General features: G+C 40.7%; 1 protein-coding gene across 1 annotated transcript in view; it reads right to left on the reverse strand.

Moving 5' to 3' along the window:
- The window catches only part of NUP93 (nucleoporin 93), a 33,945-nt gene extending 8,707 nt beyond the window's left edge, over positions 1–25,238 (reverse strand). The window contains exons 1-15 of the mRNA XM_010174837.1: positions 25,176–25,238; positions 22,729–22,857; positions 15,132–15,206; positions 12,323–12,412; positions 10,687–10,826; positions 8,446–8,578; positions 7,316–7,473; positions 5,334–5,499; positions 4,388–4,481; positions 3,333–3,524; positions 2,965–3,091; positions 2,780–2,852; positions 2,432–2,476; positions 684–800; positions 1–54 (exon numbers count right to left, since the gene is read on the reverse strand). The exon at positions 1–54 is cut by the window's left edge and continues 50 nt beyond it. Of these exons, the coding sequence (XP_010173139.1) occupies positions 1–54; positions 684–800; positions 2,432–2,476; positions 2,780–2,852; positions 2,965–3,091; positions 3,333–3,524; positions 4,388–4,481; positions 5,334–5,499; positions 7,316–7,473; positions 8,446–8,578; positions 10,687–10,826; positions 12,323–12,412; positions 15,132–15,206; positions 22,729–22,848 (1,584 nt within the window). The 5' untranslated portion in view covers positions 22,849–22,857; positions 25,176–25,238. The remainder of the gene's footprint in view (positions 55–683; positions 801–2,431; positions 2,477–2,779; positions 2,853–2,964; positions 3,092–3,332; positions 3,525–4,387; positions 4,482–5,333; positions 5,500–7,315; positions 7,474–8,445; positions 8,579–10,686; positions 10,827–12,322; positions 12,413–15,131; positions 15,207–22,728; positions 22,858–25,175) is intronic.
- Between the last annotated feature and the right edge of the window lie 507 nt (positions 25,239–25,745).

A 25,745-nucleotide genomic window follows, 5' to 3' on the forward strand; every position in this document is an offset into this window, starting at 1 on the left:
GGGAACGACAGGACTGAGGAGCTTGTTCATCAGTTCTAAAACTTTGTCAGGGTTCTGTTGGTATTCAAGTTACACACATATAAAAGGAGCATGATGAGACTTAGTGTTTTAATCTTGCCGAAAAAGCAAAAAGGTCTCATGCAGTGTTGCCTAGTGCAAGCTTAAAGATGCCTCCCTCCCACAGAGTCGAGATCATATTAGCTATAAGCAACATAATGCTGCTGGCTCATGTGACAAAGTACTTTCCCCTAAAACAGCAGCTGTGGTTGTATCCACTTTCATTTCAAATATATTTCCAAAGGGAACAAGAGTACTCACTATAAAGTCCAACCATTTTAGATTTCAATTCAACATCTATGAAACTGTAACAGCACACTCCAGGTAAATAACTTCACTAGCCAGAATAAAATCATGCATGGGCTAATCTCTTCCACAGAGCACACTAATCAAGAATCAGGATGTCTTAAATCACAATGGGTTGGAGCACAATCCGTTTGGGTTTGCTCACTGAAATCCCTCTCCATACACCCAACGGCTCTGCTTTAACAGCAGCAGAAATAATCTGCTTGAATAAGGGCAATTCAATCTCTGAGAGGGAATTAACCTCCTAGTCTCAGGGAGAATGTTTGGAAAAAAATGGTGAACCAGTTACATATTTAAGGCAGCACACAGAAGATATTTACCTTTGCAAGGTCATAGAGTTTTGCAGCTTCTTCAAACAATCCTTTATTTTCTGCTGCAGAAGCCACTTTGTTAATAATGGGTTTTGTATCACTTGTAAACTTGTCTATCACTCCAGGCTAAAGAGGTGAGACAAAAACGAAAGGAGAGAAATCCGAATGTTTAAAAACTCCTGAATATTCTGTCAAGGCAATGAATATTTTACATGTTGGATTATGACTAGAATGGCCTGTACATTTCCATGGGAACGCACAAAAGGGACATGTTAAAAATAGAAAGAGCTCTCGTGAGAGAGACTTTCTCCAAACGGAGTCACCAGTGAGGCATCTGTGGTTTCTAATTCTTTCAAAATGACCCAGGCAACAGGTCAAACTCTGAATTATTTTAATTGTTGACGACACATTACAGAGGAGAACAAAACACAAAAGACTTCAGCATATAACACGCCAGGGTCTCCAGAGATGCTGTTTGTGTATATTGGAACAACAGGTTGCAAGTGAAGTCTGACACAGATAAATAAAAGGGTAATGAGAATTTTAAAAGAAGCAATAAACACAAGTAGAATAAAAGAGAGGAAAGAGACAAGGATAGCTGGAAAGGATTTTGCTGTAACTGAGAGTGTAAAAACAAGACTGTATCATCTAGAAGAATTTATTTTAAAACTCAGATTGCTGGTTTTCTTCATACCAAAGAAACACGAGATACAGTCACATTTAAAAGGAATTGAGTAAAGTCAAGAAAACAGGATCACCACTAAGGGTATAATCTAAAAACTATCTTACAAGGAACTGTAAAATGAAAAAATATTTTAAAAGTTCACCGAGTTACGTTGCTCTTGTGGAATCTCACTGCTTTTAAACTGACAGAACAAAAACATCTAAAAGAAAATACTGTCAGAAATAAGCTTTTTTTTTTTTTTTTAATCAGTAGCAACGATTACAGCATGAGCAAAATCTTAAGATTAAGTTTAAATAGTTTAAATCTTAAGATTTAAACAGAAAGCTTCCAAAGCTGCCACAGTGACCAGAAAAACTTAATTGATTATCTAAAAATGTAATCATTTGCATGCACTCTCCTCTTTCCAGGTGAAACCTTAAGGCTTCCTTTATCTCCTGATCGTGTAAGCTTACATTCTAATGTTTGATTACTGCTTTCACAGCAGAAGTAAGATCCAGCACAACTGAAAACAGCTGATCTTTGATCCAATACTTACCCTCATCTATAGGGAGAGGACAGATCAGCTGCCTGTTGTCTGTTACCCTTGATCCCTTTATTACAAGAATTTTTAATGGGTTGCAATACATTTCTCCTCTGAGGTGAATGAGGAGAATGTCATATAGAGTTTTCACAAACACACCTCAGTGAACAGACCAATCTCAACACCCACTTACAAGCAAGTCATTTTTACTAATTGCTTTTTACCAGTGTGTATTAAATTCCATTTCCTACTGTAAAGATGAAATTCCGACCTCACTGAAGTTACCTGATGCCATTTGTTTCTTTAATTACAGCAGCTGTCTCCAGGGACACAGTTTGCCCTGTGGTTCCTGAACTTCCTTCTGTTAGATTATTCTGGTCATAGATTATTCTGTAAAAGGATCTCATACTTGGAGAACTTGTATGTATTCAAACACAGTAATAATTTGGGTATTGAAAAATAAAGAAAAGCAAGATATCCTCATAACTATTTTGGAAATCACACGTGGCTTGTACTTTTTATATGAAATATTAATATAAATTGTCAACTCACCTTCCTACTACCGTCATTTTCCAGCTTTCCAAGAATCATATCAAACTATATCCACACAGATGTAAAGTAAGAAAAAAGGAAACAAAAATAGAGAGATGAATTGCACTTATTTCACAACATATTTACTAAGTACAAAGATGCAGCCATGGGTGGATGAAAAACAGTTATCAGTGTGAAAATTGTTTGTATATAAATAACAGGCAAAAAGACATGATTAAGTATCTTAAACCTTTGCAAGATGTCCCAGAAAGAGTAAATACCTGTTTAGGACTGTCCTGCCTAATAAAGATTTCAATGGAGAAATGAATTTCAGTTTAAATGAGGAAGGCAAAACATGGCCAAACATACCTCTCTGCTTTCAATTACTAGTTCACTAACGCAACGCAAGAACATACTCTCTCCTTGGCTGTCCTTCTCATTCCTACAAAAGAAAGGGAAGAAGAAAAGTACTCCTCTTTCTGAGGACTTCCCAGATAAGAATAATTAGGCAGTAATCACTAGGAAAAAATCCAAAGATATATAGTAGCTCTTACCTGAGAAAGTAAAAATACTGCAGAGCTTCCCTTGGATCTGTTGATTCAAACTTACGGGTGTAAAGCATCAAAAGCCGCACAAAATTCAGACGTCTGATACCAGGAGGGTCACCAGCTTCATGGCTTACTGCAATATCAGAAACAACACTATCAGAGAATCTAATGCCAGGAAACGTTCCTCTGATCTTCATTTCAAGTTAGCCAAAGCCACAATCCAGAGCTCTAATGCAACTGAAACAATTAACTTTTAGGAGATTGTTCTGATAAATGCTGGCTTGTTTGATCAATTACATAGACCTGCAGCATCGACAGGGGACTCTAAGGGCTCAGAAAATATTCCTTTATTAAAGTAAATGTGCAGCACTTACATAGCTGTGCACTCTGCCCAGAAGATTTCAGGAGCAATTTTAACTCAAACAGGACCAACGCAACATGAACAGCATGACAACGCAAGCGCTCAGTCCGGAAGAGAAAAGCAATTGCAGCTTCAAACTGTGCTGTCAAGAACAATACTTGGAAGTAGAGGAAAGGCTGCTGGTTCACAGCAAAATGTGATTCACCTGAAAAAAACCACAACACACACACACACACAGAGTAAGTGAAAATGATTTTGCAATCAGAGATCACTGACAGCGGATGTTTCCTGTCACAGTGCAATAGATTCTCAAAAGACCACAATTTCTTGTCTTCATTTATACTTAGGATAAATGGTATAAATAATGCAAAAACCCTGGATTTTCCTACTCAGTGACACCAGCAATGGTAGCTTATTGTATTTCTTTTCCACACATTTTTATCAGGGTGTGAGTGATGCTACAAACTAGAAGGCAACGGTAAATCAAATTATGTATATTTTGGAGAGTCTGAGTGACCTAATTTTGATTGACTGGAAGATGATTATGGGGAAAAGGTACTCTCTTGGGCTGTGGATGTTGTTAAAATGTTCTGAAGTGGAAGAAACTATGATTTGGGTCCCCAGAAAATTATTTGAAATAGTAATTTAAGGGAAACAATGAACAACAGATGCACACAGAGACGACCCTGTTACATTTAGTAATGATTGCTTTTCTGTTCCATGGTCCAAAATCTGGAAGTTTTTGCTAAAAGACCTTAGCAAATTTATGGTGAGAGAAGGCAATCCATAATTTAGTATGGATAAAATACAAATAGCAGCAGTGTTGTTCACAGATGAATATTCACTCTCTGCATTGCTGGGAACTCACAGTGCTCATTCATCATGTCTTACTTGAATCTGCCACTACTCCAGGGAAGCAGACTGTCCATGAACACCCAAAAGATGCCTGTCACTCATGGAGAGCGATAGGGTTTTATGTGGAGTCTGGGGTTTGTGTAATAAAAATTGGAAAGTGCCCCAAGCAGAAAAGCAGAGCCCCAGGTAACACATCTCTCTGTGGTTTCTTACCATAGTCTTCTAGCAGCTGCTTCTGGAACTGTGATAATGTTAGTCGGTCTTGTGGAGAACTTGCACCATCGTCATCAAAACACACTTGGTTCAGCTGAAAAACACATCCAAAAAAAGAAGCACAAATATTTCAACTTCACCTTGCACAAGGGATGCACTCAGAAGATATTCGTTCCACTCGAAGCCCCTCCTAAAATTTGACCAACTGATTAGAAACTACTTCTAGTCACAATATCAGGTCCATCCATTGCTGGGAAGCGAATATCTCTACGTAGCAACAGCAGAAATCCACAAAGATATAACCCAGGGGTCCTTTTCTATCTGTCCATACCATGAAACTCTGATACTAGGACTCTAAATACTCACTAAGTAGTAACTAAATCAGTGTTTTTTTACCCAGTCTTAACAAATACATCATTCTACTCCCTCTTTCTGATAAAGGAGAGAAATGGGTACTGACCAGTATCTCTCATGCTCCCATCAAAACTGTAAGGACTTTGGACTACACAGACATTGACAGTGTCTTCTTCTACCAATTGACACCAACACTTCAGCCGTAATCCATCCAGAAAGGAAAATTCAAAGGATCCTCACTGTAGCAAGCTAACACTACTTGTAAAAACAGCTGACAAAGATCAGTATCAAATGAAGAACACAACACTTCCAAAGACAAGTGTCCCCAAATTAACACCTGACAGTACAGAGGGTAACAGAGCAGCCCTGGGACTCAGGTTCCCAGCCCTTTGCTATCTGCAAGGTCAAGTCACACGCGTTTCACTGACACAAAACACCAAGGTCTTTTCCAAACTAGGCAATTCCATGATTCCATGATCTAGAAGTAGGGAAGTTTGCAGAGCAGTGCAGAAATGCAATGCCATTTAGACCTCTTCCTAAAACAAACAAAAAAACCCAACAACCAACTCCACACCCTCAACTCCACACTTACTTTTAGCCACAGATAATCTTCTGTTTTATCAGCAACTTCACTCTGGGTATCTGTAATGTCACAATGGCCAATAATGCAATAAACAGCCCTTTTGTACGGGTCAGTATTATTTCTCAGAGCTCGTCTGTAATGAAGACGCAGTTTATTTTCTGCTGCAGGAGATAATCTAAGGGAAAAAGATTGAAGGAAAAGACATATGAAACCCATCTTTCCCTGGATGAGGAAACCTGAAGACAAATCAATGTAAATAGGTGCATATTCCCAGGAAAGGCATAATAACAGTAAGCACTGGCTGGTATTTCTTGCACTTCCTATTAACATCAGTAGGTAAAAATTTTGCACACATAAATTTGAACATGTAATTAAAGTTGCAAAGGATCATCTTAAAATACTCATTGCAGGAAAAAAAACCCCAAAAAACCCCAAACAAAAAAATCAGACGTGCCTGATTAATTTTAATCATTAAATTAATATTGTGCATTAATATTGTGGTAGATGAGCTATTTTTGTCTCACTCTGCTATTTCATCATCTCAGAAACAGAGAGCTCCCAAAGTTTTTGGAACTCTTTGGGTTAGTAACTAAGAAGTGAGCAGGTCGCTCACCATGAAGTCTTTTAGGAGTGACACTTTCATCTTTATCATTAAATACTGTCATGATGTTCTTTGTTTCAATTCTGTAAAATCCTCTATAAGAGGGTACAAGAAATAGAATGACAATGAAGTGTTCTCCTAGACTAAGACATTGTTTGTCAAATCTGTAGGCAGAGTGCTGTTTCACAGCTGTAATAAAAACAAAGATAAATCAATTACACTGTATCTTGTTAAAGTGTTTGTGATGAAAGTAATGACAGTACCTACGCTACAGTTTCTAGAACAATTTTATGATAATGAGCACTCCTAGATATCCTCTACAAACCAGGTTAATTTACAGAAGAATAACATAACGTACACTACCTGGTAAATGGCACTTTGATTTTTCTTTTCCTCTCCATTTGTTGCACTGTGTTAGGTTTTTTTGGTGGGTTTTTTGTGTGTGTTTTTTGGGGTTTTGTTTGTTTGTTTGTTTTTTAAAGACATGCAAACTGCTATGTCCTTGCTCACATTTTCACATCTGAAGAGTCCAAATACATTCAATACATTGCTGGATGAGGGCTTCCCATATATAAGTGAAAATGTCATAGGCTGAGGTGAGATATTACAGGTTCACATTCTGGCACTTACCTGGGCCCTCCAGTTTCCCCCAGTTTCAGCCAGTACCATTCCCCTGAAGGGAACACAGGTATGATACAATAGCTAACTGCACTTGTTTGAAATTCATTGCAAGTGGAAAGATGAACAAGACAACGTAAACCAGCACAGCAGAGTTCAGAGCACACCTTCAGATGCACTAACTCGACTGCTTGCAGCCATATAATCAGTAGTTTGGCCAGTGGCCTCTGTCAAGTGATGGACAGCAAAAACTGGAGGAGGATAATAAGCACAAGGGAGAGGTGAGTGAATGCCTCTAAAGGCCTCTAACAAACTCTCTTGCTTTTATTGTGTGGCATTCTTACAAAAAAAGTGTAGTAAAAAAGTGTTCCCCAAAGAAAATTCCATTAAAATAAGCAACAGGGGAAATAAAAAGACACAGGATTTGTGACAGCAGACTAACTCTGATCGATTGTATGCCGTATCCTACCGTTACACAGGGTAGATCCTACAGTAAAAAAGCAAAGCTGCACACACCACTATTATTTTTGAAATGGAAATTTTTGCATATTTTCCAATCAACTCTTTCTCTATGGAGATTTCTAGACTTCAAAGCCACAAATTAAATATGCAAACTTCTTCCATGTAATTTAGGTAGGTGTAATATAAACACCAAGCAGCTATCACCACCAGAAAAGAACTGAGTTTCTTATATTTCTACCAAGCCAGTGATTATTTCACAATTCCACAGCAGTTCCCACTCTCACAGAAATCTTTCCTAGTTCCCAATTACCTTCTATCTTTACTGTGCATGTACTCCTGGAACCAGATTTTAAATTCTCCCAGCTGGTGCTGTGCCCGTTTCACCACATGCATGGCTGCAGTCAAATCTCCACAGCGCATGCAGTAGTAAATCAGCGCCCAGACAGGATGGCCTTCCACTTCACCATCCTAAAAATAAAGAAACAATTTTATTTTTTTTAAACAGCATATTTGAATTAATTTTCTCTATCATTTGCCTCTTTCATTATTTCTGCTCTTATACCCACACACTGATTTTGGTAAAAAATTCTGTTTGTGCTACAGGAGCCGGAGGTCCTGATGTTTAGTCCTGTGAAAGCTGTGCACGTCCTACCAGCAAAGGATGGGATTCTTCTTCTGCTTGCCCAGATTTCAGTTCTGAGTGAGGTTCTGACAATCCCAGAACTAGTGTACAGATATATCCTCCCCACCCAGGAGCTGCATCTGGATTAGACCATTGAGGTGTTAAAAAAATTGTATTGAAACAGAAAGATACCAAACCAATCTCAGCAGCTAAGAAAAGGACAGCTAGACTGTCTATGTGGTCTCCAGTTTTATAAGTTATTATTATTTCATTTAACTTTTAATTTTTCAACCCAGCCTGCCTGTTTATCTGGCAATTTTGTAGGTGCACAGCTCTGCATTTTCTACTATGTGCAGGTGAGCAAGATTTTATTCAGGTTCCTAAATAAAAGGCTCTGGCTACAATTCAGATTAATTCATTACATATTTAGTCATCAACAACTGCTGTCACCATCTTACAATAAGTGCAAAAAAAGAGAAAAAGCAAAACAGAGAGATTACATCATAAAATATTTTAATACTTGCTTGTTGATCTTGAAAAAGACCACCAGAAAAGACAATAATTTCTAGAATTTAGAACTCAAACTAATAAGCATCCACCATGCTTCAGGATTAGATCTGAACTCAAAGTGATTTTGTCTACTATCTTCCATTTTCCCAATGAAAAATTCTAGAGAAGGAATTAGAGCCTGTTAGCTGCCCTAACAGCAGTTTAAACAACAGAAAAAACACTGGAGGCTGCACTAGTTTCCTGGCTGTGCTGGAGCAAACAGATTTGTGTTATTATTTTAGCCCAGTCACTGAAAGTGATGGACGTACCTGGAGACCAGGGACAGGCGCAGGCAGTTTGATGTTCAAGAAGCTGCGGACTAGTTGGTAGGTCCCTGGGACTCCACCCAGCTGAGCCTGGTGTAAATTTCCAAAGACTGTCACAAAGGTGTAATTTTTGTAACTGAAAAACAATACAATCAAAACAAACATGAACAGACTGAAATGTACTTGCTAGAAAACCTTCCCCTGCCTTTTAGATCCAACTGAATTAGCAATTTAGAGCAAAGTACCTTGGTGTTCAAACATTATAATCAGAACAAAGTAAGGCAAAAACTTTTGTTGATTTAGGATGATCCTTGTATTCAGCAAGAAAGAGAAACCATGTTTGGAGTCTGTAGTGTACTGCTCCAGGTTCATCTCTACGATGAGGTTCCCCTCATTAGGTTCTCTTAGTACAAAGTTAAACTCAATTACCTAACTGGCATAAAGCCTTTCCACCCTAATGCTTTAACTCTCAATCCTGTCACAGAAGAACAGTTAAACACCACAGATGCATTTGTCTCTCCTCCCTGCCCTATGGACAAATACAAAATTAAGGGCCATGGACTTTACTGGAAGGAAATCACAGAGAAAAAAGGAAGTTAGAAAAAAACAACTGGTAAAGGCAGCTTTGAGAACACTTTCTAAAATAACCCATCAAAGCCTTTAATCAAGGCAGGTCAATTTAACAAATATTCCCGTTTGGATGCAGGAGTCTCAAAAGTCTCTCCACTGAAGGAATACTTATATAAACAGCAGCAATTAATTACATTAAGTTCTTTTTTCTCTGCAGCCCACGACAGACTTATGCACCACCAGAGTATAAAACTCAAAGGCTATGCTAAACACAGGCAAGTATCAGTGCATCTTGACCTCATGGCCAAGTGGATCACAGCTGCTCCAAAGCAACTAATGCAAGAACAGCTGTGAACAGCACTACTTCTCCTCCTCTTCGTATGTGTGAAGGGCTGGTGACACATGGAAACACCCCACCATTAGCCAATTCCTGCTAGGAAAGAAAAGCTATAAAGCGAGGCACAGTTCGTTGGGTTATTTATTTATTTTTTAATCAAGCCTGAAGGGCCCAATTTCCACAAGTGGGAGGGTTAGAAGGGAACTATACATCAGTAATTCCTAATTTCAGTTAGCAGTTAATGGCACTGTGAAAATTTAGCAAGTTGGATATTTAGCAGATCAGGTTAAAAGTCACTGGCTCATCACACACTGCTGAGGCTGAAGAACTGGAAGCAGAAGATCCTTCCAGCACATCAGTCCATCCGTGCACAGCCAGGCACGCCGCCACCACCGCTGAGTGATGCCGAGTGCCGACGAGGTGTGGCAACCAACTGCCAGGGGCCAAGAAAAGCCTGTGCCAGGAGGCGAAACCATCTCTGCCCAGTGTGCTGTATCTGAGCACAGCACTTTTCGTGCTCAGATGGCAGATCTGTACCCGTAACAAACACCCACGCACTACACTGCAGCTATTGTTTGCTTTCCACTGGTGAACAAGCCTGCTGGCATTACACCGGCGGCTCCTAGATAAGAGAGACTGCAACATCCACATGCACAGTGAACAGCTAATACAGCCATCTAGGGATTCAGCTTTGGGCTGTCTACAACCATTCTGTCTGCAATTCTCCAAGCATTTTCTTGGTCAAGCAGCTTAGACCCCTGTGATACTTGCTGATAGAGACAGTAAACCACTTTCCAGAGTCTGAAAATCATTGCTAGATGTGTCAGCGCCAGCCTCTTCAAATTTTACAAAAACCTTTTGGTGTAAAAAGGCCATGATCAGAACGTGACTCACTGCAGCAGATTTGTCCCCACTGCTGCTCTTACTTCCTCCCAGCACGAGCTCCTGACAGTGATCAGCAACCAGAAAGGGAGGATAGAAAAGGAGAAACTTTTTGCAGAGGGGAAATAGATCTCTTTCCACAAGTGAAAAATCTTCACTAATCACTATGACAGATATAGAATATTTAAGGGCATAGAAGAAAGGATAAAAGGTCTTTGAGTCTTCTGAACAACTTCCCCATGGATTTAAGGCCTTTTTAACTAGAACAGTTTTTAACTAAAGCAGTTTTATACTCAAGTGGCTGCTCTAAACCTCTCAAAACAGAAAAGACAGGCAACAGACACTTCTGTGAGCAGCAAGAGGTACCTGACTTGTTAGTACGTGCATGACAAAGACATTCAGGGTTATTATTAGGGAACTCAATTAAACTGTGCTACTCAGAACATCCACCTTACCTTTGTTCTAGGTAGTGCAGAGCCTGCCTCACGAACTCCATACGCACTTCCATGTTGGTCCGGACTTTCAAGGCATCGCTAGCAGGAACCAGGGTAACATCAGTCATTTGTTTCACCATGGCCCACATCTCAGAGATGTTCTATAAATGAGCCATTCCGTGTAACAGCGATTAGTACAGAGGTGAACAAGCAACTGTTTTGAGCTACATGGTGTTTTGATGTTTAAGAAAAACATAAAAACACAAGGGTAATGTCAGTTTAGATTTATAATGGAGATACTGGACGCAGTCATGAAGGTAAGCTGCTTCTGTTGTGCAGATTTCAAATTTCCCAGGCTCCTCTGCATAATTCTTGCACAAGAAGATGGCTACAAATACTGTACAGAATCACAGAATGTCAGGGATTGGAAGGGACCTTGAAAGATCATCCAGTCCAATCCTCCTGCCAGAGCAGGAACCTAAATGAGATCACATAGAAAGGCGTCCAGGCGGGTTTTGAATGTCTCCAGAGGAGACTCCACAACCTCCCTGGGCAGCCTGTTCCAGTGCTCCGAAGTGTACCTCGGTTGTAACCCAGGATCAACAATGATTTCCAAAACTAGGCTGGGTACTTGGTGCTCAGCCTCCTTCCCCATTTCCAGCTTGTACAACCCACTCAATAAATACCACAACAACATCAGCTTTCCATATAAGAAATTGCTCTGGCAGCCACTGGCAAGCTGTGCAATCAGCTGTGATGAGAAATGTCTAAAGGACACTGATCGCTTGGACAAAGACTCAGGTCTGAAAAAAATGCTGAAAGGCATCCAGGTCTGCTCAACCATGAGATTGTATCAGTATCTACAGGACTAGAGTATCCCTGCTGAAACAGCAAAACAGTGAGAAGTAACAGCACTGTTAGCTCCAGCAAGGGCAGATGTTTGATCTTAGTGCTTCAAAGCAGCAAGAACATCGAAACTCACCATGTTGTCCCTAGCAAAATGAACAGAGCTGTTCAAAGATGTAATTCAGATCTGACTGGAGCATCTGAACAGCTTTTTGCTCTCCCCATTTACAAAGTTTTTTCATGACTTGACCCTCCTGCGGTATTCTCCTCCAGGTATTTCTCAGACATGGCGAGGTTTGTGCACTTGTTTTTTTGGGGGTGGATCAAGGCAACACAATTAAAGGAGTTGGGGAAAAAAGAAAAGGAGGCAGATCATTGGTTTAAAGTCAATCCTAGGGGCTTTGCTATGGGAGCCTACTTCAGCTCTAGCAGGGCCTGATTGAAGATACTTCACCTACAGCTAAATACATTCAAAGGATATTAGGAGGTCCTATTTTGAAAACTAAACACAACAGAACAGAAACCATTTAAAATGAAAAGCAATTTTAAAATTTTTTTTCTTGTGATGGGACACTGCAGTGAAAGCAGATTCTTTTCTTCCTCACCGTGTTAAGAAATTTTTACCATGACCAATATCACTACAGGTAGACCCTGCTGCACTACAGAAGATTCCAGTATTGGCTCTGTGTTTTCTGTGAAGCCATGCTTTTTTTTTGGCAATATCAGTATTTTTCCACCAATGTCAGCAGGCTGCTAGTCACTGCTGAAAACAGATTAAATACATTTCCTTATGTTAACTCACTGGCAGTACCTTATCATCCAGTTCGGCAACAGCAGCGCAGAGGTCCACCAGGTTAGGCTGCAGATGTCCGTTCACTATCTTCTCATTATAAATATAAATCTGAAACATATTGAAAGTAAGTAAGATTAACAAGATATCTCACTCCCCTTCCCCCTCCCCAGCCACAGCAGCAAAATCTGAAGCAGGCTTCAAGAACAGAGCATCCCCAGCAAGTCCCTTCTGCTTCCCCCCTACGTGAGCTGCCTCTAATCCAACATGAGGGGAATGGGCATCAGCACCAACTGCTTCCACACCACACCACGGCCCCAGGCCTGCCTGAAGGTGGGCAGCAATCCAGGTGCTCAGGGGTCCTGCATGGCAAAGCACTGAGCTGAATGCCCTGGCAGACTAACTACAGCTAATTGCTGGAGGACAAAGATTCAGAAGACACCTGACAACTGGATGGCTCTGATATTCCCCTGCATGGCAGCCTTGTACCTGCTGACACAAAAGAAACAGAATTTTGCTGGTTTGTGGCAGTATTCAGGGAAATCTGACACAGGGAAATGAGAATAGAAACCTGGCCCTTCCAAATTTGCCATTAAACATATATATATACACACACACATGCACACACCCATTTTGATTTCAATCTTGGTCTTAATTTAGCTACTTCTACTATTATTTATTCTATTCTCAGCCCAAAGACCTTTCAGGTACCTCTGAAAATAATCATTCTCAACACCAGAAAGGCAGTACCATGATACTTTAAGTTGCTTTTCTTGTACGCACTACTACTTCAACATGCCCAGTGTGCAAACAAGATGTGGAGCTCGAGACTGTAACTGGAATCTAGCATCAGTGAGATCACACATGTGGACTTCACCGTGTTCCTGTGAAACAGTTTGAACTAGACATGAAGAGCAATTAATAATTCCTGTGTAATTAAAATACATTTCATGGCTGATGATAAACTGAAACAGCATGGACTGCCTGATCTCCAGGAATCCTGACTACTCACTGATATCCACAGAAGCCCCATATTAATGGCTCTAAACTGGAAGAGGGGAGGTTTAGATTGGATGTTAGGAAGAAATTCTTTGGTGTGAGGGTGGTCAGACACTGGAACAGGTTGGCCAGAGAAGCTGTTGCTGCTCCTCCCTGGAAGTGTTGAAGGCCAGGCTGGATGAGGCTTTGAGCAGCCTGGTCTAGTGGAAGGTTTCCCTGCTGCTGGCAGGGGGGTTGGGACTGGATGAGCTTTGAGGTCCCTCCCAACCCAACCCAGTCTGAGATTCTATGATATCTAGTGCTCAAACCCAGGGATTTTTGCATTCAAGCAGGGAGACATTAAGGACAGCTCAGCCAGGTCAGCTTCTTCAGAGGGCTTGCCAGGAGCACACAGTGACTGCACCAAGTGTTTTGGTGGCAGAAGCCTGGCCACAAATGCCACGTTTCCACGGCATGTGGCAAGCAGCCTGCACACAGCCTGTAACCCTGACACAAACCCACCTGCCCACCCACGGGGAAGACACAGTGACTCTGCAGCTACCCCTGGGACTAGCACTGCTAGAGAGGCTGAGCTGTCCACATCCACAAAATATCAGGAGCAACGCCATCAGCCTCAAAGTAGGGATATAAATAAAACAAGGGGAAATGGGTTTAAACTGAAAGAGGGGAGGTTTAGATGAGAAGTGAGGAAGAAATTCTTTGGTGTGAGGGTGGTGAGACACTGGCCCAGGTTGGCCAGAGAAGCTGTGGCTGCTCCTCCCTGGAAGTGTTTGTGGCCAGGTTGGATGAGGCTTTGAGCAACCTGGTCTAGTGGAAGGTGTCCCTGCTGATGGCAGGGGGGTTGGAACTGAATGATCTTTAAGGTCCCTTCCAATCCAAACCATTCTATGATTCTGTGATTCTATGATTCTATGAAATATGCCACAAGGAAGTTCTTTAATACAGGAATATCACAGTAGAGGTGAAACAAATTAATGTACTTTAACAACCATTAAATGAAATGTACACTTTATCAGCACAACCATGCACCTTCTTTTGTGATACATTTATTCACAGTTACCATAACTGAATGCTGACACAGAAAAACCGATGTACATGCTGCTATGTGGCTCAGCAAAGACACACACACAATCACAGTAATTGTGTGGAAATTAGGCAAAGCTTTGTCTACATAGTTTTACATATTCCATTTTGAAAAATCAAGTCCTTCTCTTTCATTTTGTTTCCAACAGTGCTGGTAAACAGATAATCTCAAACAACAAAAGTAACAAATTGGTTATGTAAAGGTTTATCCTGAAAATTTTCAGAGGGAATCTGATGCCACCAGACGTATTAATTCATAGCTGATGTACTAAAGCTTCTCAGAAGCGATGCCATTAATTTGACAAACATCAGGATTAAGACTTTAGCAGGTTTTTTTTCCTACATGCACGCATCAGAAATGTGATCTTCCACATGTGAGCATAAAGGGAATGCAAAGTCTTCATTTGCATACTATTACTCATTGACATGAATTCTAAAAATGGTTTGTTTGGGTTTTTTTAAAAGGTTAAAAAGAGCTTCAATTTACTATATGAGTATAAATGACTTCAACAGTCATATTATGGTGTTCAGGATCACCTTTTGACAAATATCCTGTAGCAGACACAGGAGTATACTGCTAAAAAACGTCAGACTAAATTTCTGTATTTTCCAATTGCATTTTATCCAGAGGCAGATGTTTTTGTGTTTTACCTTCCTTATCTTCTTACATGCTATGCACAGAGATCTTTAACTTCCCCATCTCTCTGGAGAATGCAATGCTTGACTATGGTGTTTCATTTCCACTCACCTGCCGAGCATACGCCATCTCCACGTTGTCCAAAGAGCTGCGACCTGGAGGGCCCGAGTCACCGGCGTAGCTGGGCTGTTTGATGAGAAGTGCATAAGAAGGTGTAAGGTATAAAATTACTTCAGTACCTTGTACTAATACATCTGCTTCTAAAGAACAACAGCAAAACCACGTTCCTGACAGAACTAAGAACAAGGTTTTGAACTATCTACAGAGTAAAATGCGTAGTCTCACTGCAATACCCTGTTATCTTCCCAATAGAGCTTAAACTTTCTAAAGTGACAGAAATCCTCCTTATTCAGTGCACAAACCAACCATTAGCTCTCTTGAATTAGGACATCAGCATCTCTTGATAGCAGCTTGTAATTTTAATTCTTTCCTTTTGTTTCTTGAAAGGCTGCTTATTGTCATGTTAGATTCATTCATGAATCTAGTCTGAATCTCCATCACAAGAACAGAGAATTCAAAGGACCAGCTCAATGGATCCAGTCTAGCAAGGCTGACACCCCAGTTTTGTCCTAGTGCCATGACACAGACACAAAATGTGACTGCAGCATTTAATTATCTGTCAAAAAGCACCCCATTGCTGGTCACTTGTAGGAGGAAGGAGGACTCTGGCAATATAGTGATCTAAAAAAAAAATCATCCTCCTCCCCACAGAGACTATGTCAAGATTGAGATTTTCAGTATAGAGGGACAGTGGATGGAGTCATGGCATGGAAAATTGTACTCTCTTATAAAATGTGAAATATAATACTGACATAATATTCTAATGCTGCATAAAGCTATCCTTGTAAATGTTCACTACAAATCACAAGTGTTTTCAGTATAGCCACTACTGAACATGGATGTTCACTGCTCAGGGGGGAAAGAATACTCCTAATTAAGTATATAATACTCTCCGATGCTTCCCACTTCCTAAAATTGTAATTCTTCATTTGAGCATCAGCATTGCAAGATTTGGGTTTGAAAAATAAAGTGCAATTGTTTAAAAGAAAGATCCCTCTGAGGTAAGCAACCTTTTAATACCAGCTGCTTCCTAAGCAGTGCTGCAGCCACCATGGCCTGGAGATAAAAGCAAGGCAAGCTCAGTATAGAAGCATAATATTTATTAGGAAGTTGACTGACATAGTTGGAGCAAGCAAACTGGAACAGACAAACTTTCAGAAAAGCAAGTATGTTTTCAGGTCTGGAACTGAAACAGCAGCCTTTGAATTTCAGACTTTGAACCCCAAAGCTCATTTGACTCTCCCAGGTATAGTTTGTTTGGTAACAGATGTCAGTCCTCCGCACAAACCTTGCTCAGCTTACCTCATGTCTAGCTTCAGTAGATATGAGGATCTAAGATGGTTGTTTACTTCCACCAGGAGAGAGGATGGAAAGCACATAAGCTAAATATTGAAAGCAGCTGTAAGCACACACTGAGAAGGGGCCTCGCTGTGCCTTGGTTTGTTACCAGATGACTCAAGTCCATCTATATTCCTCTAAACTGGAATCAGTGGCTTTTTCTGAGAAAGAGCAGGTACATCTGCAGAGTTTTAAAATTAAGCTTTTTACCATCAGCGTCAGTTCTGGTTTGCTGCACATCCTCATGAGCTCTTATACTGCCGTCATATTGCTAACAATACTGTCAGACAGCTTTCCTTTTTCATAGAATACCCAGAATGTCAGTACTTTATTGCGTAGATAGGATCACCTTCGAGTATTGCTTAAGGACATGTTCTAGTCTTTCCTGGAAGAGTTCAATTAAATGTGACCAACTTGCTGCCTGTGCAAAGGGACAAAGCTCAAATGCAATGGAAAAACCATCAGCTTTAGAGTTCAGCTCTGCTGACACCTGTAAGGCTGCAGCACGGCAGGACTAATGTTCCTGCCATAACCTGGCTTGTGTGGATTGCAGGAGATCTGAGAAATGAGCAGCTTTGCTCCCGATGGTGTCATCATTCAGTTTCTTATTTCAAATGAGAACGAAGTGCTGACAGGTTCTTCAAAAGAGTCTGACTTTTTTGGGAACTGTGTCCCAACTTTGAAATGAAACAACACAAACAGATGAACTTCCAGACATGTTACTGATCAGTCTATGCACTGAACAGTGTCTCAGCTATTCCCAAATGCTTATAATTTTAATTTAACATCAGTTTAACCCTGAGTTTAACTAAGATAACATCAGGTTATCTTCTATGGTGTCAGACCTCCCTTACCATCATGAACAGGCTGCCCAGAGAGGTTGTGGAGTCTCCTTCTCTGGAGATGTTCAAAACCCATCTGGCTGTGATCCTGTGCGACCTGCTTTGGCAGGAGAGCTGGACGAGATGATCTCCAGAGGTCCCTTCCAACCCCCACCATTCTGTGATTCTATATGTTCTTTCAAAGACAGTGACTATCCACTGTCCTAGTCCAGGAGTTTTGATCAGGAAGATTTTTGCGATCGTAAACTTCAGGACCAATCAAGTGCCACAATTGCAACGGGCAAGAAGCTGTTCTGAGTTAACTAAGAATTTACATGTGAAGATAATGGCATTGACCTCTGTTGAGAAACTATAAGAACGTGGTGATATTTGTGATTACTGCTTTCTGCGTAGCATACAACAGTTCATTACAGAATAAAAATACTTGGTTCTGTTTGTCCCCGATACAGTGAAATATCAATAGATGAAGGTATCAAAGATGAACCTGAATAATCCTTTCAAATTGCTGAAATTAGTTTATCACTGCATTAATTTCTCAATAATAGTGCTATTTACATTACATCCAACCTGAATATAAAGTCAGGCAGATGCATTTAGACCTTAGACAGTATAAAAATGCCTTACCAAAAACCCAAAAGAAATCCCACTTTTTGCAGCTGAACTTACACTAAAAATACTCTTCACAGAGTCACTCCTAATGGATACTGATATTCAGAAGCATTTGCATTTTTCTTTCAGTGCCAAATCATCTGACACAAATTCCTTTAAACCCACCTAAAAACTGACAAATTCTTTGTTCTAAAGAACAAAGAAGTTGTTAAAGCAGGTTTCCTGGGAAACAGACACGATGGCAGAAATAGCGCTTTGCAGCCTTCCCCTACGCCCTGCCAGATAAATTCCAGTTATTTAAAGCAGCGCTAAATTATGGATGTTGTCATTAATTACTGATGAGGTTTCATCTTCTAAAGCAAGCGAAGAAGAGTACCTTGTGACTTCGTGTCACTTTTCAATCAGTGCCCAAACACATAAGGATTTGGGCTTTGCTGTGTGAATCTGGTTCCTTTTTTTCCTGCAGCACCAAAGGGCACCCACGTGGCTGCCGCTCCAGGGAGTGGTGTACGAGTGACAGGCTAAAACCCACAGGTAAGGATCTGAATTTGAAAGCACACACCTGAAACTAAGAAATAGCTGCTCTGGGGTTTGAGGTTTTTTGGGGTTTTTTTGTTTTTTTTTTTTCCTTTCCTTTCTCCAATTTTAATTTTACCCTCACTGTTATATTTTGAGGATCACTTATTAACAATCTGCCACACCTGAGAACTGCCACATTGAAATGAAATTCTTTAAATCATGGAATGTTTTGGGTTGGAAAGGACCTTTCCAGGTCATCCAGTCCAACCTCTCTGCAGTGAGCATGGACATCTTCAACCAGATCAGGTCCCTCAGAGCCCCGTCCGACCTGGCCTGGAATGTTTCCAGGGATGGGGCTTCTGCCACCTCTCTGGGCAACCTGGGCCAGGGTTTCACCACCCTCAGTGTAAAACATTTCTTCCTTACATCCAGTCTGGATCTCCCCTCTTTTAGTTTAAAACCATTTCTCCTTGTCTTGCTGCTACAGGCCCTGCTAAAAAGTTTGTCCTGATCTTTCTTATGGGCCCCTTTAAATATCGAAAGACCACAATAAGGTCTCCCCGGAGCCTTCTCTTCTCCAGGCTGAACAACCCCAACTCTCAGCCTTTCTTCATAGGAGAGGTCCTCCAGCCCTCTGATCATTTGTGTGGCACTAAATGCCCACTACTGACTTGGCACTTCAGTAAGGAAAAAATTCAGGAACTCCAGAATTTGTCTTTCTTTTCTTTCCTATGCCAAGAGCCACGGGAGCAGGCTTATTTCCTATTTTTTCCCATCCCATACTTGCACTCTGGCTTCATCTTTGAATTATTAACCTTAAGAAAAGCACTAGATCCCTGAACTACCTCATGGCTGTGCTAAAAGGAAACTTCAAAAGGAAAACTATTGCAGTGAGTCAGCACGGGGAAGGATGTTTCCACTCTTCACTCCGAACTGCAGAGACGGAGAGCTGTGCAGACAATCCTTCTGTAGCTGATCACCAGAGTCCGAAGAGGCAGCCCCTACAAGCTCAGAGGGGGATTTGGGGAAGGGGGAGGATATCCTTTGGTGGCAAGGCAGAACTTAACAAGTTTTCAAGCAAGGAAAAGATTATGAAAGATGTGTTGAAAACAGGTGCATACGAGAAGAATCGTGTTTCAGGTCAGGGACTTCAGCTAAACTGGAGCAGCAAAAGGAAAAACACGAAAGTAGTAACGCATAAAGGACTGCAGAAGTGCAAGTGCACACACACACACACACACACACACACACACATCTTTCTGCTGCATCTCTACTCTGATATTGCTTAAACAGCTTGTGCTGTTTTCATCAACCGCATTTGCTTCTCCCTGCCCTGAATTTAGGTCTTTCCAAAACACCCTTCAGAACTGTAATATTTATTCTGAATATCATCCACACGTGAAAGCTGCAGCTATACTGTGCTGCCGTCACATTTTTATCTTTAAATTCATTTAGCCTCATGAGGCTGTTTTTCAAAGGAGCCCTCCTTCATTTGTACTCAGCCAAGCATTCAGCCTCACTCGCACAGCAAACCACGTGCATATAAAGATGCATTATTCATCACCCTCATATGCATATGCACATTCCTCAGCAGAAATCTGGGCAGACATTTTGTCAGCACTCCAAATGGCTTGGCCAGTAGATGTGGTGAATAACTAGGCAGGAAACTGAGCTGGAGAAACACCATCAAAATACACTGGGGTGCTGCAGGGGAGCAGGAAGCATCTTGCAGTCCTTGGGATGCAAGAGATACGAAGATACGACACAGAGTGGCAGAACAGAAACAGAGAGTGGCAACGTCTCTCTGTCACTGCGGGAGCGGGTTGCTTGTAGGCAGGAGTGGAAGAGCTCGGGGTGGGGGTGGAAGAAAGAAAAACCTGGAATAAGAGGACGAAAGTAATGCCTTGGCACCTAGTAGAACAAGACTCAGAACAAACATCTTGAGAGCATAGGTGTTTGATACCTTGAAACAAAACTCAGGCTTTCCTCCCTTTCCCCCCTCCCCCCAAGAAGCACCTTTTTATCAGCTCTGTTTTTCCCTTATGGGAAAAATGCCAGGCTGGAGGACAAGGGGGAGCAGAAAACCCTAATTGCAAGGTCCTGCACTAGCTTCTTTGAATCATGAGCTTTGCCTGTTAATTGGTCTTATTTCCATGAATAATGTGTTGGTATTTCACTCTGCCTAAATTAGCTTGCCCAAAGCTTGAGAATTGGCTCGCAGGCAGACTGGCCCCCCGTGGTGTTTGGATCTGTGCCTTTTCAGTTGATTCTCCATCTCCAGAGGATATCAATTAAACCTCTACTATATTCCACAGGCTGTGTCTGTTTGTGTCACACACACACAAAAAACTTATTTGACTGGAACAAGGCTTTAGAAGAACAACCTGCTGTGGGGAGGTTAGATAACAGGCTTTTAACACAGTAGATGCACTTCAAACCTCTCAGACCTTTGACTTCTTGAGGCTAAGACTAGAATATATCAAGGATTTTAAACGCTCTTGAAATGACATACTGATACTATGAGTGCTTTGAAACAGAGAGTGGAGTATTGCTGAGTGATGGTGTATATTGAGGCTTTAAACTCATTCATGAAAAACATTAGAGGGTTCCCCCTCTGACTCCCACCAATTTGATGTTTGGCATCTCAAGCGCTGTGGACTGGGGGTAGTGTCCATTTGATGCTGAAATATCAGAAAAGAGGTTTTACCTTTTCAGAGTAGGTTATTAAATTGTTTCTCCTAGCAGTTAATAGCCACACTTTGAAAGGAAAACCCCACATTGGTAACTCATACACAAATCAAGAATGTTAGAAGCTATCAGAATAGCTGCCAAGTCTTCAGACTCACTTCCTAAAATAATGGGATAGCTGTTCCTAGTTTTAAATGAATTCAGCCTGCATTATTTAGCATTTCTAATATTAGGAAGCTGGACAACCTTCTGAGAAGTCACAGTAAAGTATCAGTAAAATACTTTCTGGCGAAGACAGCTTCTATAAAAAGACATATGCTAACTGGGATTAACCTATATTTAAAAGAACAGTAATCAGAAAGGGACATGTCATTAACAACTTTAATTATTTCCAAATCCCTATACAGGTCATACCCCATTAACACCAAGGGCTTTTTTTATTTTAATGTACTTTACAGCTCTATAAGTCATTTCAATGAACAAGATTTTTTTAAATTTTTTTAATTTTTTTTTTAAAAGCAGGGGTGGAGAACATGGCTATAAAAAACTGAGCCTGTTTTCTGGCCTGAAAGCACAGCAACTTGCTACCCTCTATGGCCTCTACTCTCAAGGTTACAGTTTTTGAGGAGCATTGTACAGGGGTTGCAATGTAACTTTGTGCTCCAGGGAGCTCAGCTGATGTCTGAAGCCTCTAGCTCAGAGGGATGCAGTTCCCACAACTCTGCATGTAACTGTACTTTACTCTTCTCATCTAACTGGAGAATTTTCTTTAAGAAAAGTAAAGTTTTAAGTTGTAATGGAAGATAAAGAACGTTTTAAGTTGTTAGTCAATACCTTTTCATGTTAAACACCAGGTCTTGCCCAAAGTATTTGGTCACTGCTGGATTAACCTTGAATTGCTGAACACTAAAGGTCTTAGCAGCACAAAATTTTAATCTGCACTGCATGAGACAGCAAAGTAACAAGGAAAGTATATGCCACCTTTTTTTTTGTTGTTGAATATTCATTCGGTTTGGCCAAGAAACCTGAGAGACTTAATCAGCCTCCTAAGAAAAGGCATAAATCCTGGCTAGCACACAGTGATAAGAGACATTCTAAGACCTATGTGTGAGCACAGTTGCACCTGAGAAACTGCCTGGTGTCATTAGCATTGCAAAGGTTTCCTGAAGGTGAAGTTCACCCCGATGTGTTTTCTGTTCCCTGGGTATATTGACCTAGTGTGTGTTAGAGTGTTGCTTAAAACAGCTTTAGCAATAGAAGTTGGATGAGGCTTTGAGCAACCTGATCTAGTGGAAGGTGTCCCTGCTGAAGGCGGGGGGATTGGAACTAGATGATCTTTGAGGTCCCTTCCAATCCAAACCATTCTATGATTCTATGAAGTTCCCCTGCCTGTACCCATCAGTCAATAAAAACAAATTCATAAAGGTTTGATATTTTACTAGACAATGCATTCTTCTAGTCACAGACATTCTGGAATTAAATAGAGATTTGATAGTTCTCATTTTCACACATTTGTAGCTACAGAATAATCCAGAGGTGGTTTCAGCAGTGCTTGTGCATGTGTGACTATGTGTTTAGAAAGACAGAGTTACCTCATTTTCCTGGGTGAAATCAAGAGCATCTTCCCCTGATGCAAGCAGAGTATGGAGAATCCTTTGTTTCACCTGTTCCCATTCCACCAGCATTGATTCTCGGTGATACTCCTCAGCCATAGCAAAAGTCTGTTGGTGACAAAGACCAAGAGCTAAGGAACATATAGGAACACCAAACAACCCAATAGCTCTGCTATTACTAGAGCAGCTCAAAAATGAAACAGAAAATAGCAACTAGATAAATCAACCAGGTCAGCCCTCAAGAGCTGGTGATGTGCTGCATATTATTTTAACAGTGTTCCTGTTCAGGTACAAGGGGATTCAGAAAGTAGGTGTGTGTAAAATTAAGACAACTCTCACATACCTAGCTGGTAAAACAGGGAATCTGTGTCTCTTCTGTGGTACTGCAATACAGATAAAAACTAGCAGGCTGGAAATCAAGAGACTTCTTTCTTTAATGTAGCAGCATGGACCCAATATCCAGGTCATCACTGATCCTCATGGTTTGTCGAGACTAACTTCTCTCATGGTAACTAGCTTTTCACCTCCCTAGAGACTATAAAGGCTTGACTTACTGCATTCTTAACAGACACCTGTGTTTCCTGCCTGTATTTAATTTTCAAGTCCTTACCAGTATGGTTTTTTTTTAAATGGTAAATAGGATAAAATAAAAATCTTAAGGAAAATGAACCAGTGCCAAAGAATCAGAAAGTGTCTCTCATCAGGACTGCAACTCAGGAAAGCACACAGGAAAATCATATCCCAAGAACCATCCTTTTACCTTTAAAATGGCTGATGTGCTACATTGTCTTCAGATCCAGTTGGGGAACTCATGGAAGGAAACAGCTCTTCCCTCAATGTCCCTTATTTTGGCAATGGAGAGAGAGGAGCTTCACTACCTTTCCTGTTACTGTTGGGTGATGCTAACTAGCAGCCTCGAGTATACCAGGACAGGAAACAAGAATATTTCCACTAATTCTAAATAAAAAATAAGCTCTATTGGATCTTCCACTTCTTTCCCTTTCCCAGCCTTCTGTCTTTCACACAGCTTTCTGCTGCAGTGTACATAACTAAATATCTTGGTTGACTGAAGAAGTTTTTCATCTATTTACAGCCGACTGTTAGGATATTGTCAATTAAGGGCCAAAACATTCCCCAGTCCAAATGAATTGATAAGAGGCAGTGACATTTGGCAAACATTTAATTACAGTGCATGCACACAACTAGAGCATAAGATTTGTGTTTCTTTGTTTTATTATATAAATTCACTTTATACTTTCATGGTAGAATATAGGTCTTACCCTTACCTTCACTATAATCATTTCAACAGGGTTTTAAATATGCTTCAATAATTACAACATAATTATATGTAATCAAAATAATTTAATAATGCTTAAGTACAATTTCTTATCACTTAGAAAAAAAAAACAACAAACCAAACACAGGCTCAGTTCTAAACCTAATGCCCCACAGAGGGAAACACTTGTAACAGAAGCACCAGGAAACATGCAATGACATTTCCAAGCAGCAGTTTTAAGACAAACAACAGGAAGCATTTTTCCACACTACACAATTCAATTGTGGAAATCATTGCCCCAGAACATGACAGATACCAAAAGCATAAATAGATTCAGAAACAGGATTAGATGAATTTCACATCAGAACTTCCAGCTCAGAAAATCCTCAGAACAATTACTTGCTTGGAGGTGAAGAGACAGGAGGTGAACAGAGGAAGGCTAACTCTTGTCTTTTTTTCCTACAAAGTATTGGTCCCTTTCAAGGGAATAAAACCAGACTCAGCAAACCCTGAGCCTCAGTGGCAACTCTTACTTTCTTATTGTAGCACTTTCCTTTGTGCTGCTTAAAAAAACCTCAAACACTTTTTTTTTTCCCTTACAGAAGAGATTTCCTTTGGACAATGTGATGTACTATGGTGTTCTGGCTCTTCTACAGACACAACGATTAAACCTTGCAGCACTTGTGCTGCACAGGTCTGGATGTGGTCGTGTGTACTCCTGAAACCTGGAGAAACAGCCTCAGTAAATACACTGAGTGTCATTGCTGTACGGGAAGTCAGCACACAGGGCATTTCTCAGAGCAAAGGAGGAAATAAACACCGTGTCCCAGGCGTTATCACCTCTAGAAAAGGCAGCAACCACGCACAGAGGGTTAGAGTGAGTGTGCTGTGCCTTATGAACAACAGCTTCTCTGTTCAGATTTAAAACTGGGAGCCTCCTGATCCCACAAAATACTGCAGTTGAAATACAACTGACAAGTATTTCTTCTGGAAATTTTAAGCAAGTATTTCCTAATGTTTAATTCTGTTTTAATTCTCAATACAGTCCTCTTAAATTCCACTAATTTATTAAATATCTAATTTATTAATTCCTTAGGGACCCTCCCCTTTTTTTTTTTAAAGGAAAAAGTGGTGCTTGCTTCCAACTTACCCTCTTCCTAGACTCTTCAATGGCTGACAGCAATGCATTATCTTTTTCATTCTTCAGGAATCCCTGTAGAAAAGGAGAAAATAGAGCTTCGGTCAAAAAAAACCCCAGCCTTGCAGTAACATCAGATCCATATTGTAGCACTCAGCTCTTTCAACTCTGAAAAGCGCTGGCAGCTCTCCACAGTCTACTCCCAAGAAGTTTAAAGGTCACTTTACTTCACCAGAGGTACAGTAAGATGTCCATGCAGAGCAATGTGAAAATGAAAATGCATTAATCCCCTGTTTCAATATGCATTAAATCCTAGCAAAATGTCCTGCTTCTAGCCTCTTTTATCTCTGTGTCCCAGCAACTGCTTCCTCTTGCTCTCCATCTGAAGGGAGCTAGGTTGAAAGCTGGTAGGAGCGATAAGCCAAGATAAGATTGTTGGACTTGAGTATGTTGGAAAAAAAAAAATAAAATTAAAAGGTTTTGACTTGGCAGCTTCAGGCAGGAGTGGAGCTCTTGGAAGCCTGATAGGAACTGTGAAAAAGAGCCTTTAAAAAGTCAGTTGAGGAAGGATGGAAATATCTA

Source organism: Antrostomus carolinensis, unplaced genomic scaffold (assembly GCF_000700745.2).
Source record: "Antrostomus carolinensis isolate BGI_N321 unplaced genomic scaffold, ASM70074v2 scaffold24870, whole genome shotgun sequence".
NCBI classification, from domain to species: domain Eukaryota; kingdom Metazoa; phylum Chordata; class Aves; order Caprimulgiformes; family Caprimulgidae; genus Antrostomus; species Antrostomus carolinensis.